This window comes from Colletotrichum spaethianum, assembly GCF_022836535.1.
Source record: "Colletotrichum spaethianum MAFF 239500 DNA, contig32, whole genome shotgun sequence".
Lineage (NCBI taxonomy): Eukaryota > Fungi > Ascomycota > Sordariomycetes > Glomerellales > Glomerellaceae > Colletotrichum > Colletotrichum spaethianum.
The window spans coordinates 100,128-119,334 of record NW_026054802.1 but is presented as its reverse complement, the minus strand read 5'-3'; the positions used below and the strand labels follow the sequence as shown (position 1 = coordinate 119,334).

The following is a 19,207-nucleotide window of genomic DNA, read 5'->3' as shown; positions in this document are numbered from 1 at the left end:
GCCTGCCACCGGTCCATTGGTTTGCCGGCTGCATGAAGCCCGCATAATCGCACCAAGCATGTTGTCCTTTCGCTGCACTCGGCTCCGTTTCCTGCTGGGGATATACAGTCTTACACTCCCTCCACCTCCGCATTCGCTGCGCGATGCTACTCTTGCATATGCGCTCCCCCCCGGTGTCGTCCTCTCGGATTCCATCATGGAACCTCCTTCGGCTCAGGCGCGTTGCCAGCTGCACCGTCGGCCTCCCCTATTCATCCTGCCGATGGCCGATGGCAGCCCGTGGCAGCCCACGGGCAGGTTGAGGTTAAATATGTGACAATAGCCTTCGTCAGTTTGTTGTGCCGGTTTATCTGCCTTGTCTGTCTCTATGTATATCATGTTCCAATCTCTTCCTTCCGTACGATTTCGGTCCCCCTGCTGCGTGAACCCTTGATCACTTTTTTGTCCTCTATAAATCCCTGAACTCAAATTCCCCTAGACCACCAACACTCTACCCTCATTGCATTGGATGTATATCACTCTGCGCCCTGAGGGCCGAGCGCCGAGAAGCTTTGGACCCAAGACAGAGGGGCATCCACTTGAAGCTTCATGGCGACGAGCAGTTGAGGCGCCCGCCTCCGTGGCCCAGCTTGGCAACGGGTTCACGAAGAGGCAGGTCTCCATATCTGGAGGGCAGACAACCAACCTCACCGTCGGCATCACGGTCGGCGTCGCTGTCCTTCTCTTCCTTCTTGGTGCGGGTGCGTTCCTCTATTACTATGGAGTGTCTCTCAAAAAGATTGGCCGCCGCAAACGTCGTCGTAGCCGCCGGAGCCACCGTTACCAGCACAAGTCGGTCAGCTCTAGGAGTTCCAAGAGCTCAGCCGATGACCCTCCGGCGTCTCATCCGCCTCCTTCGGCCCCACCTTCCGCTGCTCCAGCAAGCGCTCCTCCCGCCGACCCTCCTGCCGACCCTCCGGCTGACCCTCCCGCCGATTCCCCGGCTGACCCTCCAGCTGATCCGCCCGCGGATAAATAGGGAGGCGGACCGGGTACGGGTTTCGATACTGTGTTAGGAATATCTGGTTGCATGGGCAGGCAAGGGAGAAGCGAGTAGTCTTGGGTACGTCAATGTGCCTCTAAGTGATGGCAGTGTGCTAACACCAGTGACAGGGTTTCTCACATCACATGTTTGTTGATGTGATGTAATTTATGTCGGTATGTGATGGTAAAAGACTTGCTTTGAGCGGGAGTTTGCGGGTGGGTGGCCGTGGCGATACCAGGCGCCAACAGGACTGGCTGCTGATCCGATCAGCGTTGAGACATTTGCATTGTGTACAATCACTGGCTGATTATTCTTCTCCTTTTGGTCGATATTTATATACCTTCCTTCTTTCGAAGCGAATGATGGCCCCTATGTATTCCCAGGCGTTGACAATCGTCTGTGTCACACCCCTACCTTTTGCGAAGTCGGGATAAGGACAGCGAACTTTGCGAGCACATCCATCGGATTATGGAGTCTACGGCGATGGGGTTTCTGGCCCCCTGCAATGCAGACGAGGTCACACCGCCGCCATCTCATTGTCGTCCAGAACCACCTCCCCATCGCCGGCAGCCTCCCTCCTCAGGTCTCGAGCGCCTCTGGGCACCCCACACAAAGCATCAAAGAACGAATAGCAACATTCGTTGCACGTAGTCTCCCTGTCGCCTTCGAGATCTCTTTCGGAGGCGAACTCTTCTAGGCGGAAGTTGGGGTTCATGCCCCATGCCATCTCCAGTCCGAAGTCTTGGTCCGGAGCGGGCCCATAATCGACAAAGTCGTCCCCCAGCGGCATATCCATGCCTCCGTCCATACCAATCCCCAGGCCCATACCCATACCCATACCCATCCCAGCCGCCGGTGCTGGGGGCATGGGCATGGCGGTCATAGGAGGCATCGGCATGAACCGAATTGTCGGCCCGCGGGGCTGATGCGGGTGTTTGTTGCGACGGGCAGGCCTGAACTTGGTTTTCCGTCTGGCCCTGGGGCATTGCTTCTTTGGCTTCGCCTTGCCATTATGCTGATGAAAATGGGTGTGCTTGCGGTGGCGATGCGTCCACTTGTGCACATGAGGATGTAAGTGTTTACAGGTGTGGGTGTGTGAATGGGCTGTCGGATGAGTGTGTGAGTGTACGTGATGGGGATGAGAATGAGCCTTATGGGCGTGAGGATACGTCGGATGGGCTGTCTTTTTGCGTGACTTTGGCGCGAAAGCGCAGTTGAAGCAGAAGTAGATGAGGGTCACGGCGGCAATGCCGCCTATGAGACATCCAACGAGCATGCCTGCTATCCGGCCCTCTTCGCCGCGCCTGGCGAGGTGGTGAAGCGTAGATGCTGTTGCTGCAGCATTCTCAGGAGGTATCGTTGGAATCGGCGCCATTGCGAAGACGATGCCTGGAGAGCATCGATGCTCAACGCACTGCTCAAGGATTTTCTGGCTTGGCCATCGGGGCTTTGTCTGCTCACTCATAACAATAAGGGCTTCATCTGGTCGGAGTCAGGTAATCTATGGTAGATGCATGAATCATTCTGCTCAGCAGCCTAGCTAGCATCAGCAACTTCCTTCCATATGCCGTTTGTTGTCTTTCGGGAACGATGAGACGAAAACATGATTCAGAGACAATCTTCAAACCAAGAAGGACAAAAACACAATCACCAAGCCATCAAAGTTCACACTGGTGAGGCCTTCAGTGTTTACGGTCCGTATCTGGACCCCAGACGCAAATTTGTCAGATCCTCCATTCCAGGCTACCGGAATCTGTTGCACAACGCAGTACACACTCTCAAATGATTGCCATCCATTTCAAGTTTGCGTCCATGAACACAATGCTGTCATTGCTGACCTTGCATTCTTTCCCCGGGCACGTACGTGCCGCAGCAAACACGTTGCACGGCGGAAAAGGGGCGCAACTACTCTAAAGTTCTATCCTACAAACTCATACGTCAGATAATCCTCCCCGGCCCCTGATGCATCGCTCCCGAAAACCGAAAACATGGGTATAGTGATCGAAACCACAGTTGAAATCCACATCGTAGTATCATCGATAGGTGTCGCTAGGGGTATCTCGCAATCTAGCACTCTCGCTCAAACTCTTTCTGTGACTCGCCGGCCTGTAGAAAGGTCCTCAGCTCCTTCGCCGACCACGCCTCTCCTGTCTCCTCTCCTCCCTCTCACGGAGCTGCACAAGCACCGTCCCGATCGCCTCCTGCGTCTTCTCCGACCGCTCCACAAACGCTTCGTAAAACTCGCAGTCGGCGTGGCCGGGCTGCCGCTCGTTCAAGGAGATGATGGTGTTGGACAAAGTCTCTAGGCTATCAACCAGCGGGGCGTAGTCGGTCCCATGCCTGCGTCTGCGACGGTAGCCATCGTCACGATGGTGCCTCGAGGGCGAAGAATACCCGTCCCTGGGGCTATGCCGTCGCCTCCGCTCACGGTCTCCGTCCTTGCTACCGCTGCCGCCGCCGCTGTCGTCGCCGCCGTGGTGGCGGCTTCGTCTGTGGGAGCGTTGCTGTGAGCGTTCTTGGGAGCGTTCGTGCGAGCGGCTAGACCGGTCCCGGCTGTACCCCCTCTCCCTCCCGCGACCGCGTCCCTTTGCGTTCGCTCTCACCTCCTCACGATCATCTTCTTCGCCTCCGCCGCCACCGCCGCCAAAGCGGTCCATAGCCTTGGAGAGGATGTTCTTGCCCAAGTGCTCCAGCATCTCCATGTCCATGTTCGGAACGCCGCCCCTAGCGCGCTCGTCGCCGTCGTGATTGCTGTTACCTCGGGTGCTGAGACGTCGGTCGTCGTGGTGTTGTCCTCCCTTGTCATCATCGCCGCCGCTGAGTTTCTTCATGTACTTTTGCACGGCATATTCAACCAGTCCCCGCGCAAGGGCCTCGAGGATAATCTCGATCTGGCCGTGGTGGTTTCCTCCCCCGCCGCCGCTTCCGTTGTGGTTGTCGCCGTATCGGTTTCGGTTGCGGCTGCCACGGCTCGGGGACGGCGCGGTGTTGCGGGAGCGTGTTAGTGTTCGTAGTAAGCCGTCCATGACCACGTGAGATGGGGATGCATTCGAAAGTGTGCGTAAACCGGGTGAGTGAGCGAGTGTGTGTGTAAGTGTGCAAGAGTGAGAGGAAGAATGTGATTGATCTGCAAACTGGAGGGGGAAATAAATTGGTTTTCTTCGTCTTTTCTGAGGCCCGCTCGCTTCTTTTCTCGCGAGTTGAAGACGACTCGTGGGTGTTATTTAGCTTGTGCTTGGTGGCGCGGGCGAGTCGCGGGTCGTCGTGGTCATGTGGTGATGGTGTATTCCCATGTGATTGAGTGAGCGCCTGCCCCAAACTTTTGGGCGGGTGTGAGACAGTTCCGAGGGAGTTGTGGACATTAAGAGTCAGTAGGTCGCTATTTGCTCTCTGTAGGCAGAAACAATTTGACTTGGTGACTTTTTCATGTTTTGCATGACCTGCGTCTGCTGCAATCTCGGCGTGGTTGGAATTATGTATTGTGATGGTTCTTATGGTGGTGGACTAATCTGGTGGTTAGTGTGGCGGCTATGGTGTAGCGTGAGGCAACCCAGGCAACATCGGCAGGGCAGCTTGATTTTATGTTTATCTTTTCATAATCGGCTTTGGCAATACTGCGACGGTTGGAAGACGTCGGCGAATTTGATGCTTTCGGGGGCTCGTGTGGTGCTATGCCAACGATGTTCCCTGACCTTGTGGGTTTTGAAAGGCAAACGTTTGAATCCGCCCTCAAGCACTCGTTAAAAAGGTCCTATAATCCACAGCTTCTTCAAATGTTGTGCTCAAAATCAGCAGTATCGGACGTACGGAAATCCCGAGGCCTCCTGAAGCCCCCGAACCGCTCTATCGTGCTGTCGCCAACCTCACAGTAGCTTCATTCAATTAGTCTGCTTCGGCCCAACGTTTTCTATCGACATCGTTCAGCACCGAGGATTCTCTATCCGCGACAAATTTGATAATCAGGTCGACTTATATACACGGTTCATAGTCAGTTGGAGGGATGCTTTGCCTCAATATTGTGAATACCAGAGTGTCATGTCTAAAACGGTCAGTGACATTTGAGACGTAACTGCCAAAGCCTTCTCTGGCACTCTCTATAAGTAGGCATTGCATTCAGACTTTAAGCGGTAATTCCAGCTATGCCAGCATTTAGCATTGTCGACTAGTCTCAATAGAAGGATTGTCTTACAACAGATCAACATGGATGGGGAATAGGAAAAGGTGCCTGGGGTGGCATCCAAGACTTGAGAGTTGAGGGCCGTGATGGCCGTGATGGCGTGCATGTTGAATGTATATTACGAGGTTAGTTTGTCAATAAGGCCAACTGAAAATGCCTTAGGAAGCATATGAAGGCTACAATTATACCCAAGGTCGTCAAGCGCAAAGCTGCGCGTTTATTTACTGGTTCGTACCGAACCTGGGCACTGTCATCCTCGCTAATGATGTCGAGATGCGAGCCATGTCTTAAGTCAACGACACAGCCGTGTCACTGCAGGCGACTTTTACACCGTTGCGCCTGTTCTATCTATACATACCAGCCATGGAAACCATTACTCGTAGCTCCCCGTTTAGCTGAGCAGCTCCTTGATGTCCTCAATCCGCTGGAGCTTCTTCTCTTCGTCGCTCATCATGCCCAGAGACGTGGCACTAAGCAAGGCAGGTCAGGAAATAGTCATCAGCGCACGAGGGGACAACTCACATAAACTTCTTCCGGTCCTGGACCCGGAGCATCCTCTCCTCCACGCTCTCCTTGACGATGAAGCGATACACCTTGACCTCCTCGTCCTGCCCCATTCGGTGCACGCGATCGATCGCCTGCGCCTCGACTGCAAAACTCCACCAGGGGTCCATCATGTAAACCCGCTTTGCCGATGTCAAGTTCAGCCCCACACCACCGGCGCGGAGACTGAGAAGCAACACGGTGAATGTCTTGGACTCCTGGAACTCGGTCAAGACCGCTGCGCGTGCCTTTTGCGCCATCGAACCGTCGAGGCGGAGGAACTTTATGTTGACCCGCGCCAGAGCCGGCTCGATGAGTGACAGGAACGATGTGAACTGGCTAAAGACGACGGATTTGACTCGCGGTTGCTCTTTCCTGAGCTCGCGCAGAGCCTTGATGAGTGCCACAACCTTGGCTGATGAGTTGTTGATACCCAGGCGCTGCAGGCTGATCCTGGGCTTATGGAACATGTCTGGTTCGTCATCGTGGCGAACGACTTCGAAGAGGTCCCGGTAGTTGATCTCCGCACGGCAGTTAGGACACGTCGGCACTTTGTGGCGGTCTGTCTGGTGCTTCATATAGTCCAGAAGACACTTTTTGCACGCCGAGTGCCAGCATCCGGTGACGGTCTGCTCGACCATTGGCTCTTCGGCGCAGATTGGGCACTCGTTTTCAGCCTCGTCACGAATCTGGCCAAGGATGTGTGCCCCGAATGCGGCTGTACTAGACTCTGATTCTGATACTGCGGCCGTGAAGTGCTCAATGAGAGAGCCCAGGTCCATGTCGTCCGCAAGCCCTGCTGCCAAGTCCGCCGCTGCTCCTGCTTCCACTTCGTCGGCGACGAGCTCCTTGTTTCTCACCAGAATAGGATGGCAGCACGACTGACGAAGGCGCAGGATGTGGGCAAAGATACTAGTGAATGCCTTCATGACCGTGCCCGCTTCGACGTTCTCTCGGAACGATTGCTTGGCTCTCGTAAAGATATAGTCGTATATCTCACGTTCTGTTTGGCTTAGTTCTACGTCGACAATCTCGACGTGTTTCGGAGGCAGTGGCACCAAGCTTGTAGAGGTTAGCAACGCCCACCGACCAAAGGAGGCAGTACTCACGGTTCACCATCAGGCGTCTTCATGTCCTTGGTACGCCTCAGAACCAGGGGCTCTAGCACCGTTTGCACAACATCAAGCGCCCTCATGAAGTCCTTGGACTCGAAGGGTACTGTAATGAAGGTCTTCCAAAACGAAAAGTTGTTCCAAGGCTCCACACGCAGGAAACGGACCAGACTAAACAGATCCTCCAACTTGTTGACGATTGGCGTTCCAGTCAGCGCCCATCGGTGTTCGGCAGATATTTCGTAGCACGCCTTGGCAGTTTTAGACCCTCGGTTCTTGATGTGATGGGCCTCATCGAGAATGACGCGGAAGAAGTTCAGGGAAAAGATGCCAGTATGGGAAGACTTGTCGATCTTCTTGGAGGCGACTTGATTGAACTCCGACAACACCACGCCGTAACTTGTGATGACCACATCAGGAGCGGAAGCCGCGCTTGCGGCACAGCATATAGCCTGGAGGTTGCTAGCCTTGTCGTTGCCGTAATACACCATGGCTTTGAGGGTGCCTTCTTTCGAGGCCTTTTCCGCCTCACTCTGCCACTGGGACAGCAACGACATGGGCGCCACGACGAGTGTCGTACATGGTGCCGACAACACGCTTGATGAGTTGGAGGCGAGCCTCGGGAGTTCGTTGACAGACGTGGGGGCACTGCCATTGGCCTTGGCCGATTGGGAAATTTCAGAGCGGTGAGAGTGAACCAAGCTGAGCATTTGAATGGTCTTGCCGAGACCCATCTCATCAGCCAAGATACCACCCAGGCAGTTCTGTTCCTGAACGGGGAAATCCAGTGATAAATCGCCCGAATATGGGTTGACGTAAAAGTATTGCTGGTCTTGAACCTGAGGAAGCTCCTTTTCGTCCGTATCTTTGAGTGGCCAGGCATACTCCTCCCACAAGGGGTGCATGCTCGGCTCTCGGTTGCTCTTCTGGTCCTTCTCCTTTGTCATCATCCAGTGCAATGCTTGCTTCTGGTATGGCCTCAGGTCCATGGCGAAGGTATCTGCAGGCTCTGCCTCCGGTGTGTTGAAGTCAAAGGACTGGGCTTTGCGGTACAACGCATCTAGTTGGTCTTGCTCCAGCTCTTCGCCATCCTCTTGTTCTTCTGAAGGAGGTGAAGATCCCGGCTCTTTGGCAGTTGGCTTGGATGAATCCTTTTCCTTGTTGTCATCCATCTCTGCGGCCTGAAGCAGCCCTTGTCGTTGGCTTTTGCTTGCGGTCGCGTTTGCCCTAGTGGGCTCGAGGTTGACCTCCTGCAACAACTTCACCAGTGCTACCTGTCGAAGACGCAGTTCCTTCTCCTCTGACGACTCCTTTTCCTCGAAGAATCCCGCTGCCCTGTTGTCAGAGAGGGTGAATCCAGGTCGATGAAAAGCTGAGGCTAGCAGATAGCACTTCAACTGGATGAAAACGGTGTCGTTGGTTCGCAGTCGCTCTGGGGCATAGACGCATACGCCCTCAAACTTGCAGATTTTCTGGTCTATCAACGTCGAGACCCATTCGGCCGTCTCCTTGGCCAACCTGCCGATCTCGGACCCGCTGCCATTTGTAAATCGTACCATTACATCAACTCGTCTCGAGGCGGCGGATGCACCACGGGGAGCAACAGTTGCAACGCCAAGCTTTGTCTTTATCCGCGTAGCCTGGGGCGGCTGGACCTTCTGCCGTTCAATCTTCACTACGTCTCCATGATTGAGCAGATTCGTGCCGCTGCGAGTAGCCCAGCCTTCGACGCCAAGTGAGCCAATATATCGAGCTCCAGCCATCGTGCGTCGGATGACGGGTTTCGTAGGGTCTTCCATCGGCGAATCTTGTGGCGGCGGGTTGGCGGTGGGAGGGGAACGTCGGGTAAAGGCATCGAGGGAGGGAGGCTTCTTCTTGAAGTCCTTCCACGTGCCATCGAAGTACATGTTGACCGCACGCTCGAGGTTGTTCCCACAACTGTCCCGGATTACGTCCAGCACCTCTGCCGCAACCTTGTCTCCAACGAAGCTCTCAAAGGCCTCCTGGTCGAACGTCATGGCAGACTCGTCGCGCTGGGTGTCCGCAGGTGGGACGGAGCGGTTACAGGCATCTTCAACCGGTTGCTCGACAAGAGGGCCGTGAGAGTTTGTGGGCGATGATGGGGGATGAGCATCTTCGCTTTTGATTTGGGTAGACTCTTCGTCAACATCCTGGAAGAAGCGCTGCTTTGGGTGCGTTGGCGGGGTGGGAAGCGCCGGACTGGATTGGTGGCTCAAAGCATCTTCGTCGGTCGCGAAGAAGCGTCTCCTTTTCGCCGGGGGCTCGGGAGATCCTGGATATTCCATGGCAGCTCAATCTCCTGCCGCCATTGAGGAAACGGGCAAAGCAGGGCGTACTGGAATTGCCACTGTCACTGGACAAGACCACAAAAAAGTAGCCCGGTCTTGCTGACCCAGGAAACTGGAGACGCGTGGCGATCGGTCCGGCGCGACTGGACCGCGTCGGGTCATCATGTGACCGCGTGTTGGCTGACATAATTCAATTAAGACTTGCCTAGCTAAGACGTCATTACAGGAATTGCAAAAAGTTCGACCTCGGGAATTGGGTGCATCGAAGGCGGAAAAAAAAAGGCAGGGTCCCACAGCCATCGAGCTGCACCTCGCAAAGGACAGAACCAGCAGCCCCGACATGGCGCATCACACAAGTGCACTTTCCTGAATGAATCGCACACGGATCGCCGGCCATGGCCTGAGAAGGCTCATCCAGACCCCTCCACGGGGTACTCGGGGCATTGTTACCGATGCAGACGTCGTCAAGGCGAGGAAGTACTGCCAGTCGCAGCTCCAGTACGTCTGCCTCGCGATCCCACCTCCAGTCCTCTCATATCCATTGCTAACACAAGTCTTAAGACACAGCGACTACGATGCCCACCTAATCAGCCGCCTTGTCCCGGCCCGCACGACGGATGCCTACCTTGCCCTCCGCAACCTCAACCTCGAACTCGTCCGCCTCCCAGAGCTTGTCTCGAACCCGGTCATCGGCCAGATGCGCATGCAATTCTGGCGGGATTCCATCGACAAGACCTTTTCTGGCAACCCTCCCGCCGAGCCTATCTGCGTGCTGCTCCACCAGGCCCTTCAAGACTTACGCGCGCGGTCGACCAACAACACGGCGAGCTCGATCAAGTTCTGGGTGCACCGGCTCATCAAGACGCGCGAGAAACACATGGACAATAGGCCGTACGCGTCGCTAGCCGCATTGGAGGAGTATGCAGAGAACACATACTCGACGCTGATGTACGCCACGCTGGCTGCGATGCCGCTGCGCTCGATGCACGTGGACCACCTCGCCAGCCACATCGGCAAGGCGTGCGGAATCGTGGCTGTACTGCGCGGCATTCCCGTGCTTGCGGCGCCGCAGCAGCAGCCTGCGAAATCTCACGCCGGGCCTGGTGGTGGGCGCCAAGACCCCGCGCTGCTACTTCCGCTGGACGTTATGGCAGAGGCCAATCTGCGCGAGGAAGACGTCTTTAGATATGGGCCGCAGGCGGAGGGGTTCCAGGACGCCGTGTTCAAAGTGGCGACGCGAGCCAACGACCACCTCATCACGGCGCGCGAGATGCTCAAGAACCTCAAGGCCGGTCAAGAGGCAGGGCACGAGTTTGAGCATCAGGGCGAGGCGGAACATGTGTACGAGCACGAGGAAGACGACACGCAGCGGGACATCCGACGTGGCTTCGGTGTGCTGCTTGAGTCGGTGCCTGCTCAGGAGTATCTCACGAATCTCGAAGGGACCAACTTTGACCCCTGGGCTGTGAAGGCAAGCTGGAAGCTGCCTTGGAGGCTTTGGCGGGCAACGAGTAAGAGTCAGATCTAAGAGCCGTAGTGGCGTTGTACAGCTGCCATTTTGCGGAATTGTAACAGCATCTGGTTGCTATGTAGTATATCGCTGTAAAATTAGCTTGGCCTTCACATATAGGCCGTGTAAAAATGTAATCTTGCTCTACTAAGCATCTTTTAGACATTGTGGTGGAGTGAAGCGTATCAAGAGACCCTCGTTGATGACAATTCCGTCACCTGGATTGGCCGGTCCATCCACGAGGACAGCGCGGGTGATCGCGCGACACCGCCGTGGCTGAAGCTCTCCTTCAGCCCCACCTTTCTCTCATGTTGCATCAGCCACACCTCGGAAAATTCCATCCTGTGGCGCATGACCCCGAAATAATTTGGCAATCGCAAGCTGGAGCTCTCTGCGAACCTCGAATCATCTCCAGTATAGCGTCAATGTCGGTCACAAGATGTTGTACGAACTCATAGGAATCGTAAGTCATTATTGCCTTTCTTTACGACGCATTACGCTCGAGAATATAAAAACTGACATCGCCGCTAGGTGCGACCGGGCAGCCTCGCCGAGGTGAAGGAGTACGCGCTCCCTGAAATCCCCATCCCCTTCAGTCCCAACCCAACGCCTCTCCCTCTCTCCGATCCCCAGATTCCGCATCTTTGGAGAACGTATCCTAACAAAAACTCCCTAGAATCGCCCTCACCGCCGGCCAAATCATCCTCCGCAACGGCGGCGTCATTCGCGGCATCTCCAACTGGGGCGTCTTCACCCTCCCGCGCCCCGTCTCCAAGGCTCAAATGAAGCACAAGAGCGGCCACTACTTCGTCATGCGGTACGATGCCTCCTCGTCCACACACGCCGACATGCGCACCACCATCAACCTCGACCCTCGCGTCATTCGCACCGCCCACGTCAAGCTTGGCGATGGCAAGCTCGAGACTATGGCCCGCTTCGGCGACGTCAAGTGGGATCGGTAGACACTCTCTAGAGGGGATGTGGGATGTTGAGAAGGGGTAGAGCAGATGAAAATATATGATCTGGAAAGGGGATGCAGCCCCAGGACAGGACGGCAGACCCCCGCGCCGGGTGGCTGAGAACCAGCACCAAAAAGATGGACGGTGTATGATAGGAGAACGCCCCGAGCCGGCGCCGGGGATATTCAAATGCACATGTAGAAAGCCGACAACAGATCGGAGTGTACAATTACGTGGCACGCCACTGACACAATAGACGGAAGGATGTCCTGAAGCATAGTCGGTCAACATTCAAACTTCTACTTGCTTGGTATCGTCACTTGGAATCCCAACCTAGTGTCAATCTGAAGTTTGTTCAAAACTGCAAGCGCTTGGCTAATGCTGAAAATCTCATACACTGGTTATGATGCTCAGCTCTGTTTCCCCGACGCCTGCTCTAGTGAGTTGAGCGACCAATGCTGTCAACGGACAGCCCGCTTCTATGTACCAAGTCTGAATGTGCGCTGATTCGCATTTCGTCCTCTGTCGTGGGAATCATCCCAGTCATTATCTTAAGTCTTCCGGGGGCTTTAGCTTCGTAGCCTCCTCTGAAGGCTTCTCCGTGGCTTTTACGCATCCAAGTCCATCGTCTCGGCCTTACCGACTCCTCTTTCCTTGCACCAAGCCACAAAGTCATCGATCACGCTTGGCCACGCACCATCTTCGCTCCAGAATGATAACGTCTCGTCTGCCATCGACTTGGTGGCAAACTCGAGGATCTGGTTCCACATGTCGCGGTTGACAGACCGGGTCCACTTCTCTTCAAGGAACTTCAACCACAGCTGCAACCAGTCCTGGTTTTTCGTCTTCCACAGCCAGCCAGGGGGCGAGAACAGAACGTTCCAGTAGACGATGGCAATCTCGAGGTTGAGAGCCTTTTGAGTGGGCTCCTTGCTGGCGACGAAGGTGTGTCGGTATACCTTTCTGAAGTACGCCGGGTCGGTCGACAGGCTGCTCACCAAAGACTTGATGTGGGCAACGTGCGCTTGACGCGTTGCGGCACTACAGACTGATCAGTCACATAGACTCAACATCGAAGGGACCGTCTTACCCAGTTGCCTTCCAGCCATCGACATAGCCTTTTCTCGTGACTTCGCCGACAGAAGGTGCCTGGAGGAGCTCCATGACGACTAGAAGCTCGGCATTCTCGAGGTTGACGCCCAAATCCTGGAGGTACGCCATCGTTGAGTCGAGACCGAGCGAGTCCTTTTCATCCTTCGAGTCATCTACACAGCATCAGCAGTGTTAAGGTAGGTACGACTCCGCGCTCCGTACCTCTGAGCTTGTCGAACATCTGATTTAACGAAGTCTCGAGTGCTGAAGTTGTGGGCGTGGAAGCTCCACTCCCGCCAGAGAAGTACCTAGTGATGGCATGTCAGCTTCTAGTCCAGATAACCGGTAGAAAACGGCAAATGGTCTATCAAAGCAATGCAGAACGATGAAACCCCCGACCAGGTCCCCAGAAAGGTGTAAGTCAACTGGCAGCTTTGCTCAGGACACATCAAAGTAAATGGGCGGAATACCCAGATTGGTTCTTCTCTTCAATAAGCAGCCCATGTTTGGGTGTTTTTCGTTTCGATGACCACAAGTTCAGGCCTTTGGTAGGCAACGCTCTCTTGACTCCTTTCCAACCCATCTTGTCGTGACAGCAGTGTTCTCGGCGTCAATCAACTCACAGGCGCAAGGCTCACATGCGCAATGTAGAACTAAGCACGTTGACTAGCACCAAACCTAGGCAAAATGAATAGTTGCAGAAACAAGGTGAGACGTGTGCTTGTCAGCCTGCAGTCGATTTGCTGAGATGTTTGGGTAGACTGAGTGATGTTTGCCGGATTCTCCTTTCAAAGAACGTTCGTGATCGTCGCGTATGAGTGGCACCGGGAAGTCAACCAGTCCAGTCCGTGAGGCGAGGCGCTGGTGTCAACTAGGTCGACTACTGGAAAATAGCTGCTGGCTGGTCAAAGCAACCCGAGTGGCGGCTGCCACAATAGTTGGTTTCTTTAAGGGCCATTTGTGCAGATTGAATGTTTCAGGAGCATTTGATTGTCGGCGTCGCCTCGGCCTTTCTTCTGCTATGCGGACAACAACGCATCCCCAAACGGAGAGTCGACTGTGACCTCGTAGCTGCAGAGTGCCTTTCTCTAGGGAGCGCAGTGCAGCGCAGCGCAGCGCTTCGAGGGAGGGTGGGCGCAATTCCCCCGCAAAAGGTTATTGTAGAGCGAGCCCACGACCCAGCAAGTGAGGTACCAAGGCCATATCCATGCGCTGCGCTGCAGGCCCAATTGTCCGAGAAGGGCCGCCGCACGCTTGAGTCCGATTGATGGATGGTCCGGAAACCCCTCGGAAGGGCGGTAATTGGCAACGGCAGACCCAGCGAAACCGGGCAAATGACAACGGGCGGGATGAAATGAAACAAAACCGAGGCAGAGACAAAGGAAAGCCCATGTTGGTTATGGGGAGGTGCACTTACGCATCGACAGCTTCATTCAGCTTGTAACCGGCATTCTTGAGGTACTAAATGCCATGCATAGTCAGCATTGCGTCCTCTTCGTGCAATGGCACGTTCCAATCGTCTTCTACTGCCTGCCCCCCTCCTCCCCCCCCAGCGAGCTGCAGCTCCGGAGTCCAGTCAATCAGCCGGACAGCGCATTGCAACGCTCCATTAGGTAGCGAAGCACGACAGCTCCGATGTTTCTCCGTCAGCCCAACGACATGGCCCAAGTATTGCGAAACTGGGGAAGACGACGGGGAGGGTGAGAGTAAGAAACAAGCAGAAACGGGAAGGAGAGCAGCGTAGGCGGAAGACGGCTGGACGGTATCACTTTGAGTGTTCTTCAGTCGGACATACCCGTTGCGCAGTTCGATCGCTCGCGCCAGTCAGCTGGACGAACTGAGTCGTCATGGCCTTCTGGGACGTGGATGAAGGAGGCATTGTGACGGCAGATATTCCACCTCAATCTGGCCACAGTATCGCTGCAGCAAGGTCGGTTCTGGTATCGGCGACCGAAGTGAGGGGGATCGCGTGACGCAATCGGTCGCTACCGAATCTCGTTGACGATGCGACGGGGAGGAAGAGTCAGCGACGTAGTTACAGGTGCTGGACTCGTCGGTGGGTCGGCTATCGTGGATGCGTAGGCGATTGAGTCGACGACGCGAGGTTCGTGTAGATCGGACGCAACGTTCTGCGTGCGAGTCGGGGGTCGTCAGAGAGATGGGTGATATGCTGGTTCGAAGGGCAGGCGTGGAGTGGAAAAGAGCTTTGGGAGGGGAGCAAGGCTGAACCTCAGGATGGTGGGGTAACAGCCAAAGAGCGGCAGCTGGAGCGATCCATGGCGGGGCACTTTGCGGTTCTTTGGCGGTAAGGCTCTCAGCGGCAAGCGGTCCTTCCAGCGTTACCTGGGCTGTCCCGCCGCGACCATCACCTTCCATGCGTTGACCCCGCCTTCCCCCCCATTGGATCTCATTCTCATGAGAAACCTTCTTCCTCACTTCAAGCCACAAGGCTCACTTCTTCAAGTTGACTTCATCATTCTTACTAGGAATATATCAGATTTTTTTTCGTTCTTATGCGTCAATTTCATCCCAAATGCACTTGTCTATAGGGACCGTCATGCTTTTTAAATGAGACTGGTCTACAGAAGCACGGTTGAGATCAGACGATCTATCACGTTTGAATCACCGAGAACCTCTGTTCCCGTTTCTCTCGAATTACGATGTATATTTCTACAATAACCCCAAGATCTATTGCAAAGTTAAACATCTTTCGAGGCTCAAAGCCTCTTACTTTTCCAACAACTGACTACAGCCGTATTATAAGTCATGACCGGGAAAGGCGCATTCATGATGCTTTCGGAAGACTCCACATCCTATTTCTCCATACAGTAGCTACTTAGGCGATGAGCATGGTCGAAAGGGAACCCCACTGGACTTTCAGCAAGTTCTTCGATGAAGGAGATCGCAGATGTGTTCCGATACTCATCACTTATACGCAATCGCTCACTCACTCGAGTCTCGGGAACGAGTACAAATAAGCAGCACGGCACGGTGCTAGAGTCCATCTTTAGCGACACAATGGAGCATCTAAACTGCCGGTATCGTACAGTGCGGACGCGAAAAGCGTCGAATGTCACTGTTCAGCCCCACAAGTCATGACGTCTACCAATGACACGGGTTAGACTTAGCAACTGGTTTAATTGATTGGAACAGGCAGCAGACGCGACTTTTTCTCGACGCGCCGTCCCGTCGCCCCAGTGAACATTGAAAGTACCTTGAACTGTGACAGCAACAGGTCCTAGCATCCACACCCTGAACCGGCTTCCTGCTCCTCTCACAGCTACACAATTACCGACATGCCATAGAATGGAGTCTCTACGCAGTCGGGACTCGAGCGAGCCGCCGATCGACCCTGCGCACCCTTTCAAGGGCGTCGTCGTGTGCTGCACCAGCATCCCACCAGACCAACGAGTAAGTCGTGATGCACACCCTTCGCCCCTCCACCAAGTCTTGCCTTCTGTTCGCCTTCGGGTTGTTAAGATGTACGCGTTCTCTGACATCTCAAGTAGACCCAAATAGCAAAAAAGACAGAGGAGCTCGGCGGCATCCACAAGTACGACCTGACTCCGGACGTAACCCATCTTGTTGTAGGCGACTATGACACGCCCAAGTACCGCCATGTCGCCAAAGAACGAAACGATATCAAGGCCATGGACGCCAGGTGGATCGATATTGTAGGGGAGTTGTGGATGAAGGACGCCGAAATCGACTTTGCCGCTCTGGAACGAGAGTGGCAGTTGAAGCCGCTCGAGACGTGCGGCGATGTCATTGATACAGCGAACCCTACCGAAGCCAAGCGTGGGACGTTGTTGCTTTGTATGACAGGCTTCGACGATCGTGAGTTGTCTCCGGCTCTACAGTTGCAAGCTATTCTAACGCATGACAGCCGAGCAACGTGCGAGCATCATCGAAAAAATCACAGCCAACGGCGGCGCCTACACCGGCGACCTGACAAAACGAGTCTCCCACCTGATAGTCTTCAAGCCCGAGGGAAAGAAATATAAGGCCGCTCGAGCATGGAACATACGCACTGTATCGCTGGCATGGCTGGAACAGAGCATCGAACGCGGAATGATCTTGGACGAGCAGTGTTTCGACCCCGTCCTGCCTCCTGAGGAGCAAGGTCAGGGGGCTTGGAACAAGCTCAACCCTCGACGGGTGTCATTAGGGAAGAGGTCGAGGTCAGGGGTCGTGGAGGTGGGTCAGAGGAAGCTGAGAAAGACGGCGAGCATGAAGCTCAGCAGCCAGAGAGACACACTCTGGGGCGACATTCTTGGCAGCAAACCCACCGGAGAGTCATCCGGACCCGGAGACAGGGCCGACAAGATCGAGGTCCAGGATTCCGGGATCCATGACCGCATGTTGCAACCCGCGCCAGACGCAGGCATCTTTTCAGCGTGTTACTTCTTCATGGCCGGTTTCGAGTCGTGGAAATCCAAGATCCTGGCCGAGACCATAGGCTCTCTGGGCGGTCAAGTATGTTCTACTTTCGAAGACTTCGCCTCCAAGGGTTATGAGGCCAGCCCCAGCCGCAGGTTTCTCATCGTACCGCAAGAGTCGCAGCCGTCGACACACTTCCAGCTTCCTCCCGTGCACGCCGACAAGATCCAGATAGTGACGGAGTTTTTTGTTGAGCGATGTTTGCACAACAAAACCTTATGCGACCCGGATCGTCACGTCTTGGGCCGCCCCTTTCCCATCTTTCCCATCCGCGGCTTCGAAGACCTGTCCATCTGCACGGCAGGCTTCTCCGGCATCGATCTTCTCCATGTAGAGAAGGCGGTCAGGCAGATTGGAGCCAAGTTCGCGGCCAGGCTCAACGATGCCACCTCGGTACTGGTGTGTAGGACGCTCACGGAGACGAGGAAGGAGAAGCTCAAGTTTGCATTCGACAACAAAATCCCCATCGTCAACTCGGAATGGCTGTGGGAGTGCATTACGACGGGGTACAACGTGCCAGTGAAGATGTATATGTTTCCGGCGCTGGGACAGGCAGATGATCTCCAACCCAAGTCAAGACGAGCTGAGCAGTATCGGGAAGACATGAAGCAGGCCTTTCAGAGGACACGATCCGAGCCCATCCCTCATATTCCAAAGAGGCCGACGGCTAGACACTCGACTGTCGCCGGAGGCATCGACACCACCGCCTTCCAAGACGATGAACACCAGAAGCCCGCGATCACACAGAAGCCGACGCCAGCTATAGGGGAGGACTCAATCGCGCCATTTGTAGAGCCAGAGAGGGACTTTGCAAAGGGGGACTCGACCGCATCGTTACAGTTTCAGACTGCCAAAACACACCAAATGGACAGCTTTGGCGCAGGAACTGTGGTGCCACCACTCTCCGACGCGACGTTGAACGCGCTGAACAAATCGCCCACCGCTGAGCGAATGGCGAAGCCCTCAAAGACGCTGGTCAGAACCACGAGCGTGGCCGACAGCATGGAGCCAACTCCTCTTCCTGTCGAGGAGGAATCAGCCCCTGTCGAAGACGAGGGTGAGCCAGTGCCGGCCGCCGGAGAAAGCCAAGTCGACACAAGGCCGAAAGACGACGAAGAGGCGGAGCTGAAGCGTCAGAGGGACGCACAAAAGGCGGCTGAAAAGGAGGCATTAACTTCGAAGCTGGCATCCCTCATTGACTTCAAACGCAGTGCCGAGAGCGTGCCCGAGGAGGAAAACTCGGGCCAGCACCAGCACCAGCAGCCGAGGCGTCCTCGCAAACGCCCCTTCGGAAGGGCCGTTAGCAACGCCTCGGCAGCATCGAGCGGGAGCACCGAGTCGCGCATGGACTCGATGGCCCGTACGGCCGACGAGTACCAGCCGCAGCAGCAGCAGCAGCAGCAGGACGCCGAGCAACAGCCGCCATCGACGCAGATCCAGTACCAGGACCCAGGCGCGCAGCAGCATCGCGACAAGATCATTAGCAAAATGCGCGGCGAGGACAGCAAACCCCCGGCCATCACCCAGCCGACCAAGAAGAAGGTGACGACGATCGGCGGTTTCGACTTTAGTGAAGAGGGTCGGCCCACCACGAGGCAACTCCGGCGCAAGTAATAGCGTAGGCCAGAGATTCGGAACCCGCACGTATCTGGCAATTTTCTGTATAAAGCATTTGGATTACTCGTTCGAGTTCGTTGTCAGGATCATCCTCCCAAGGCGTTGACCAGGGAGCACTCGTTTTTATAGCATTGCATAGCATGACAGCACATGGGTAATGAGGCCAAGACAGGGGGGTTCGGGGTTTATTCTTAGCATGGTAGCAAACAAAACATCAATCAGGGTATCTTTCATTTCGTACGTATACACATCTACGTTTCTCAGGGGGCTTGGTCCCCCGTCTCTCGCAACTCATACAGTCCCTCTCGGCACAGGTATCTTGATGCTTTCTTGGAATCGTACAAAGGGGAAAAAAAGAGTACATAAGTCTGGTTCTGTGTTTTTCTTTTTGTGTGTGTGTGCGTGTGTGCAAATCTTTCCTCCC

General features: G+C 55.0%; 8 protein-coding genes across 8 annotated transcripts; 4 read left to right on the top strand and 4 right to left on the bottom strand.

Moving 5' to 3' along the window:
* Positions 1 to 508: 508 nt before the first annotated feature.
* On the top strand, positions 509 to 1,018 carry ColSpa_09968 (uncharacterized protein; the record flags this gene model as incomplete). Its single annotated transcript, XM_049276180.1, has 1 exon — positions 509 to 1,018. The coding sequence occupies one exon, from the start codon at positions 509 to 511 to the stop codon at positions 1,016 to 1,018; it is 510 nt and encodes a 169-aa protein (XP_049132137.1).
* Positions 1,019 to 1,541: 523 nt separating this feature from the next.
* Positions 1,542 to 1,898, bottom strand: ColSpa_09967 (uncharacterized protein; the record flags this gene model as incomplete). Its single annotated transcript, XM_049276179.1, has 1 exon — positions 1,542 to 1,898. The coding sequence occupies one exon, from the start codon at positions 1,896 to 1,898 to the stop codon at positions 1,542 to 1,544; it is 357 nt and encodes a 118-aa protein (XP_049132136.1).
* Positions 1,899 to 3,144: 1,246 nt separating this feature from the next.
* ColSpa_09966 (uncharacterized protein) lies at positions 3,145 to 4,050 on the bottom strand (the record flags this gene model as incomplete). Its single annotated transcript, XM_049276178.1, has 1 exon — positions 3,145 to 4,050. The coding sequence occupies one exon, from the start codon at positions 4,048 to 4,050 to the stop codon at positions 3,145 to 3,147; it is 906 nt and encodes a 301-aa protein (XP_049132135.1).
* Positions 4,051 to 5,592: 1,542 nt separating this feature from the next.
* Positions 5,593 to 9,162, bottom strand: ColSpa_09965 (DNA repair protein RAD5; the record flags this gene model as incomplete). The annotated part of the gene is made up of 3 exons (XM_049276177.1): positions 5,593 to 5,671; positions 5,724 to 6,806; positions 6,854 to 9,162. 3 exons carry the CDS (start codon positions 9,160 to 9,162, stop codon positions 5,593 to 5,595), a joined length of 3,471 nt encoding a protein of 1,156 aa, XP_049132134.1.
* A 373-nt stretch (positions 9,163 to 9,535) lies between these two features.
* Positions 9,536 to 10,693, top strand: ColSpa_09964 (NADH dehydrogenase (ubiquinone) complex I, assembly factor 6; the record flags this gene model as incomplete). Its single annotated transcript, XM_049276176.1, has 2 exons — positions 9,536 to 9,663; positions 9,727 to 10,693. The coding sequence occupies 2 exons, from the start codon at positions 9,536 to 9,538 to the stop codon at positions 10,691 to 10,693; spliced, it is 1,095 nt and encodes a 364-aa protein (XP_049132133.1).
* Positions 10,694 to 11,114: 421 nt separating this feature from the next.
* On the top strand, positions 11,115 to 11,637 carry ColSpa_09963 (37S ribosomal protein MRP17, mitochondrial; the record flags this gene model as incomplete). The annotated part of the gene is made up of 3 exons (XM_049276175.1): positions 11,115 to 11,138; positions 11,207 to 11,328; positions 11,352 to 11,637. The coding sequence occupies 3 exons, from the start codon at positions 11,115 to 11,117 to the stop codon at positions 11,635 to 11,637; spliced, it is 432 nt and encodes a 143-aa protein (XP_049132132.1).
* A 605-nt stretch (positions 11,638 to 12,242) lies between these two features.
* ColSpa_09962 (defective in cullin neddylation protein 1) lies at positions 12,243 to 12,855 on the bottom strand (the record flags this gene model as incomplete). The annotated part of the gene is made up of 2 exons (XM_049276174.1): positions 12,243 to 12,675; positions 12,725 to 12,855. 2 exons carry the CDS (start codon positions 12,853 to 12,855, stop codon positions 12,243 to 12,245), a joined length of 564 nt encoding a protein of 187 aa, XP_049132131.1.
* A 3,177-nt stretch (positions 12,856 to 16,032) lies between these two features.
* Positions 16,033 to 18,780, top strand: ColSpa_09961 (S-methyl-5'-thioadenosine phosphorylase; the record flags this gene model as incomplete). Its single annotated transcript, XM_049276173.1, has 3 exons — positions 16,033 to 16,137; positions 16,254 to 16,563; positions 16,613 to 18,780. 3 exons carry the CDS (start codon positions 16,033 to 16,035, stop codon positions 18,778 to 18,780), a joined length of 2,583 nt encoding a protein of 860 aa, XP_049132130.1.
* Between the last annotated feature and the right edge of the window lie 427 nt (positions 18,781 to 19,207).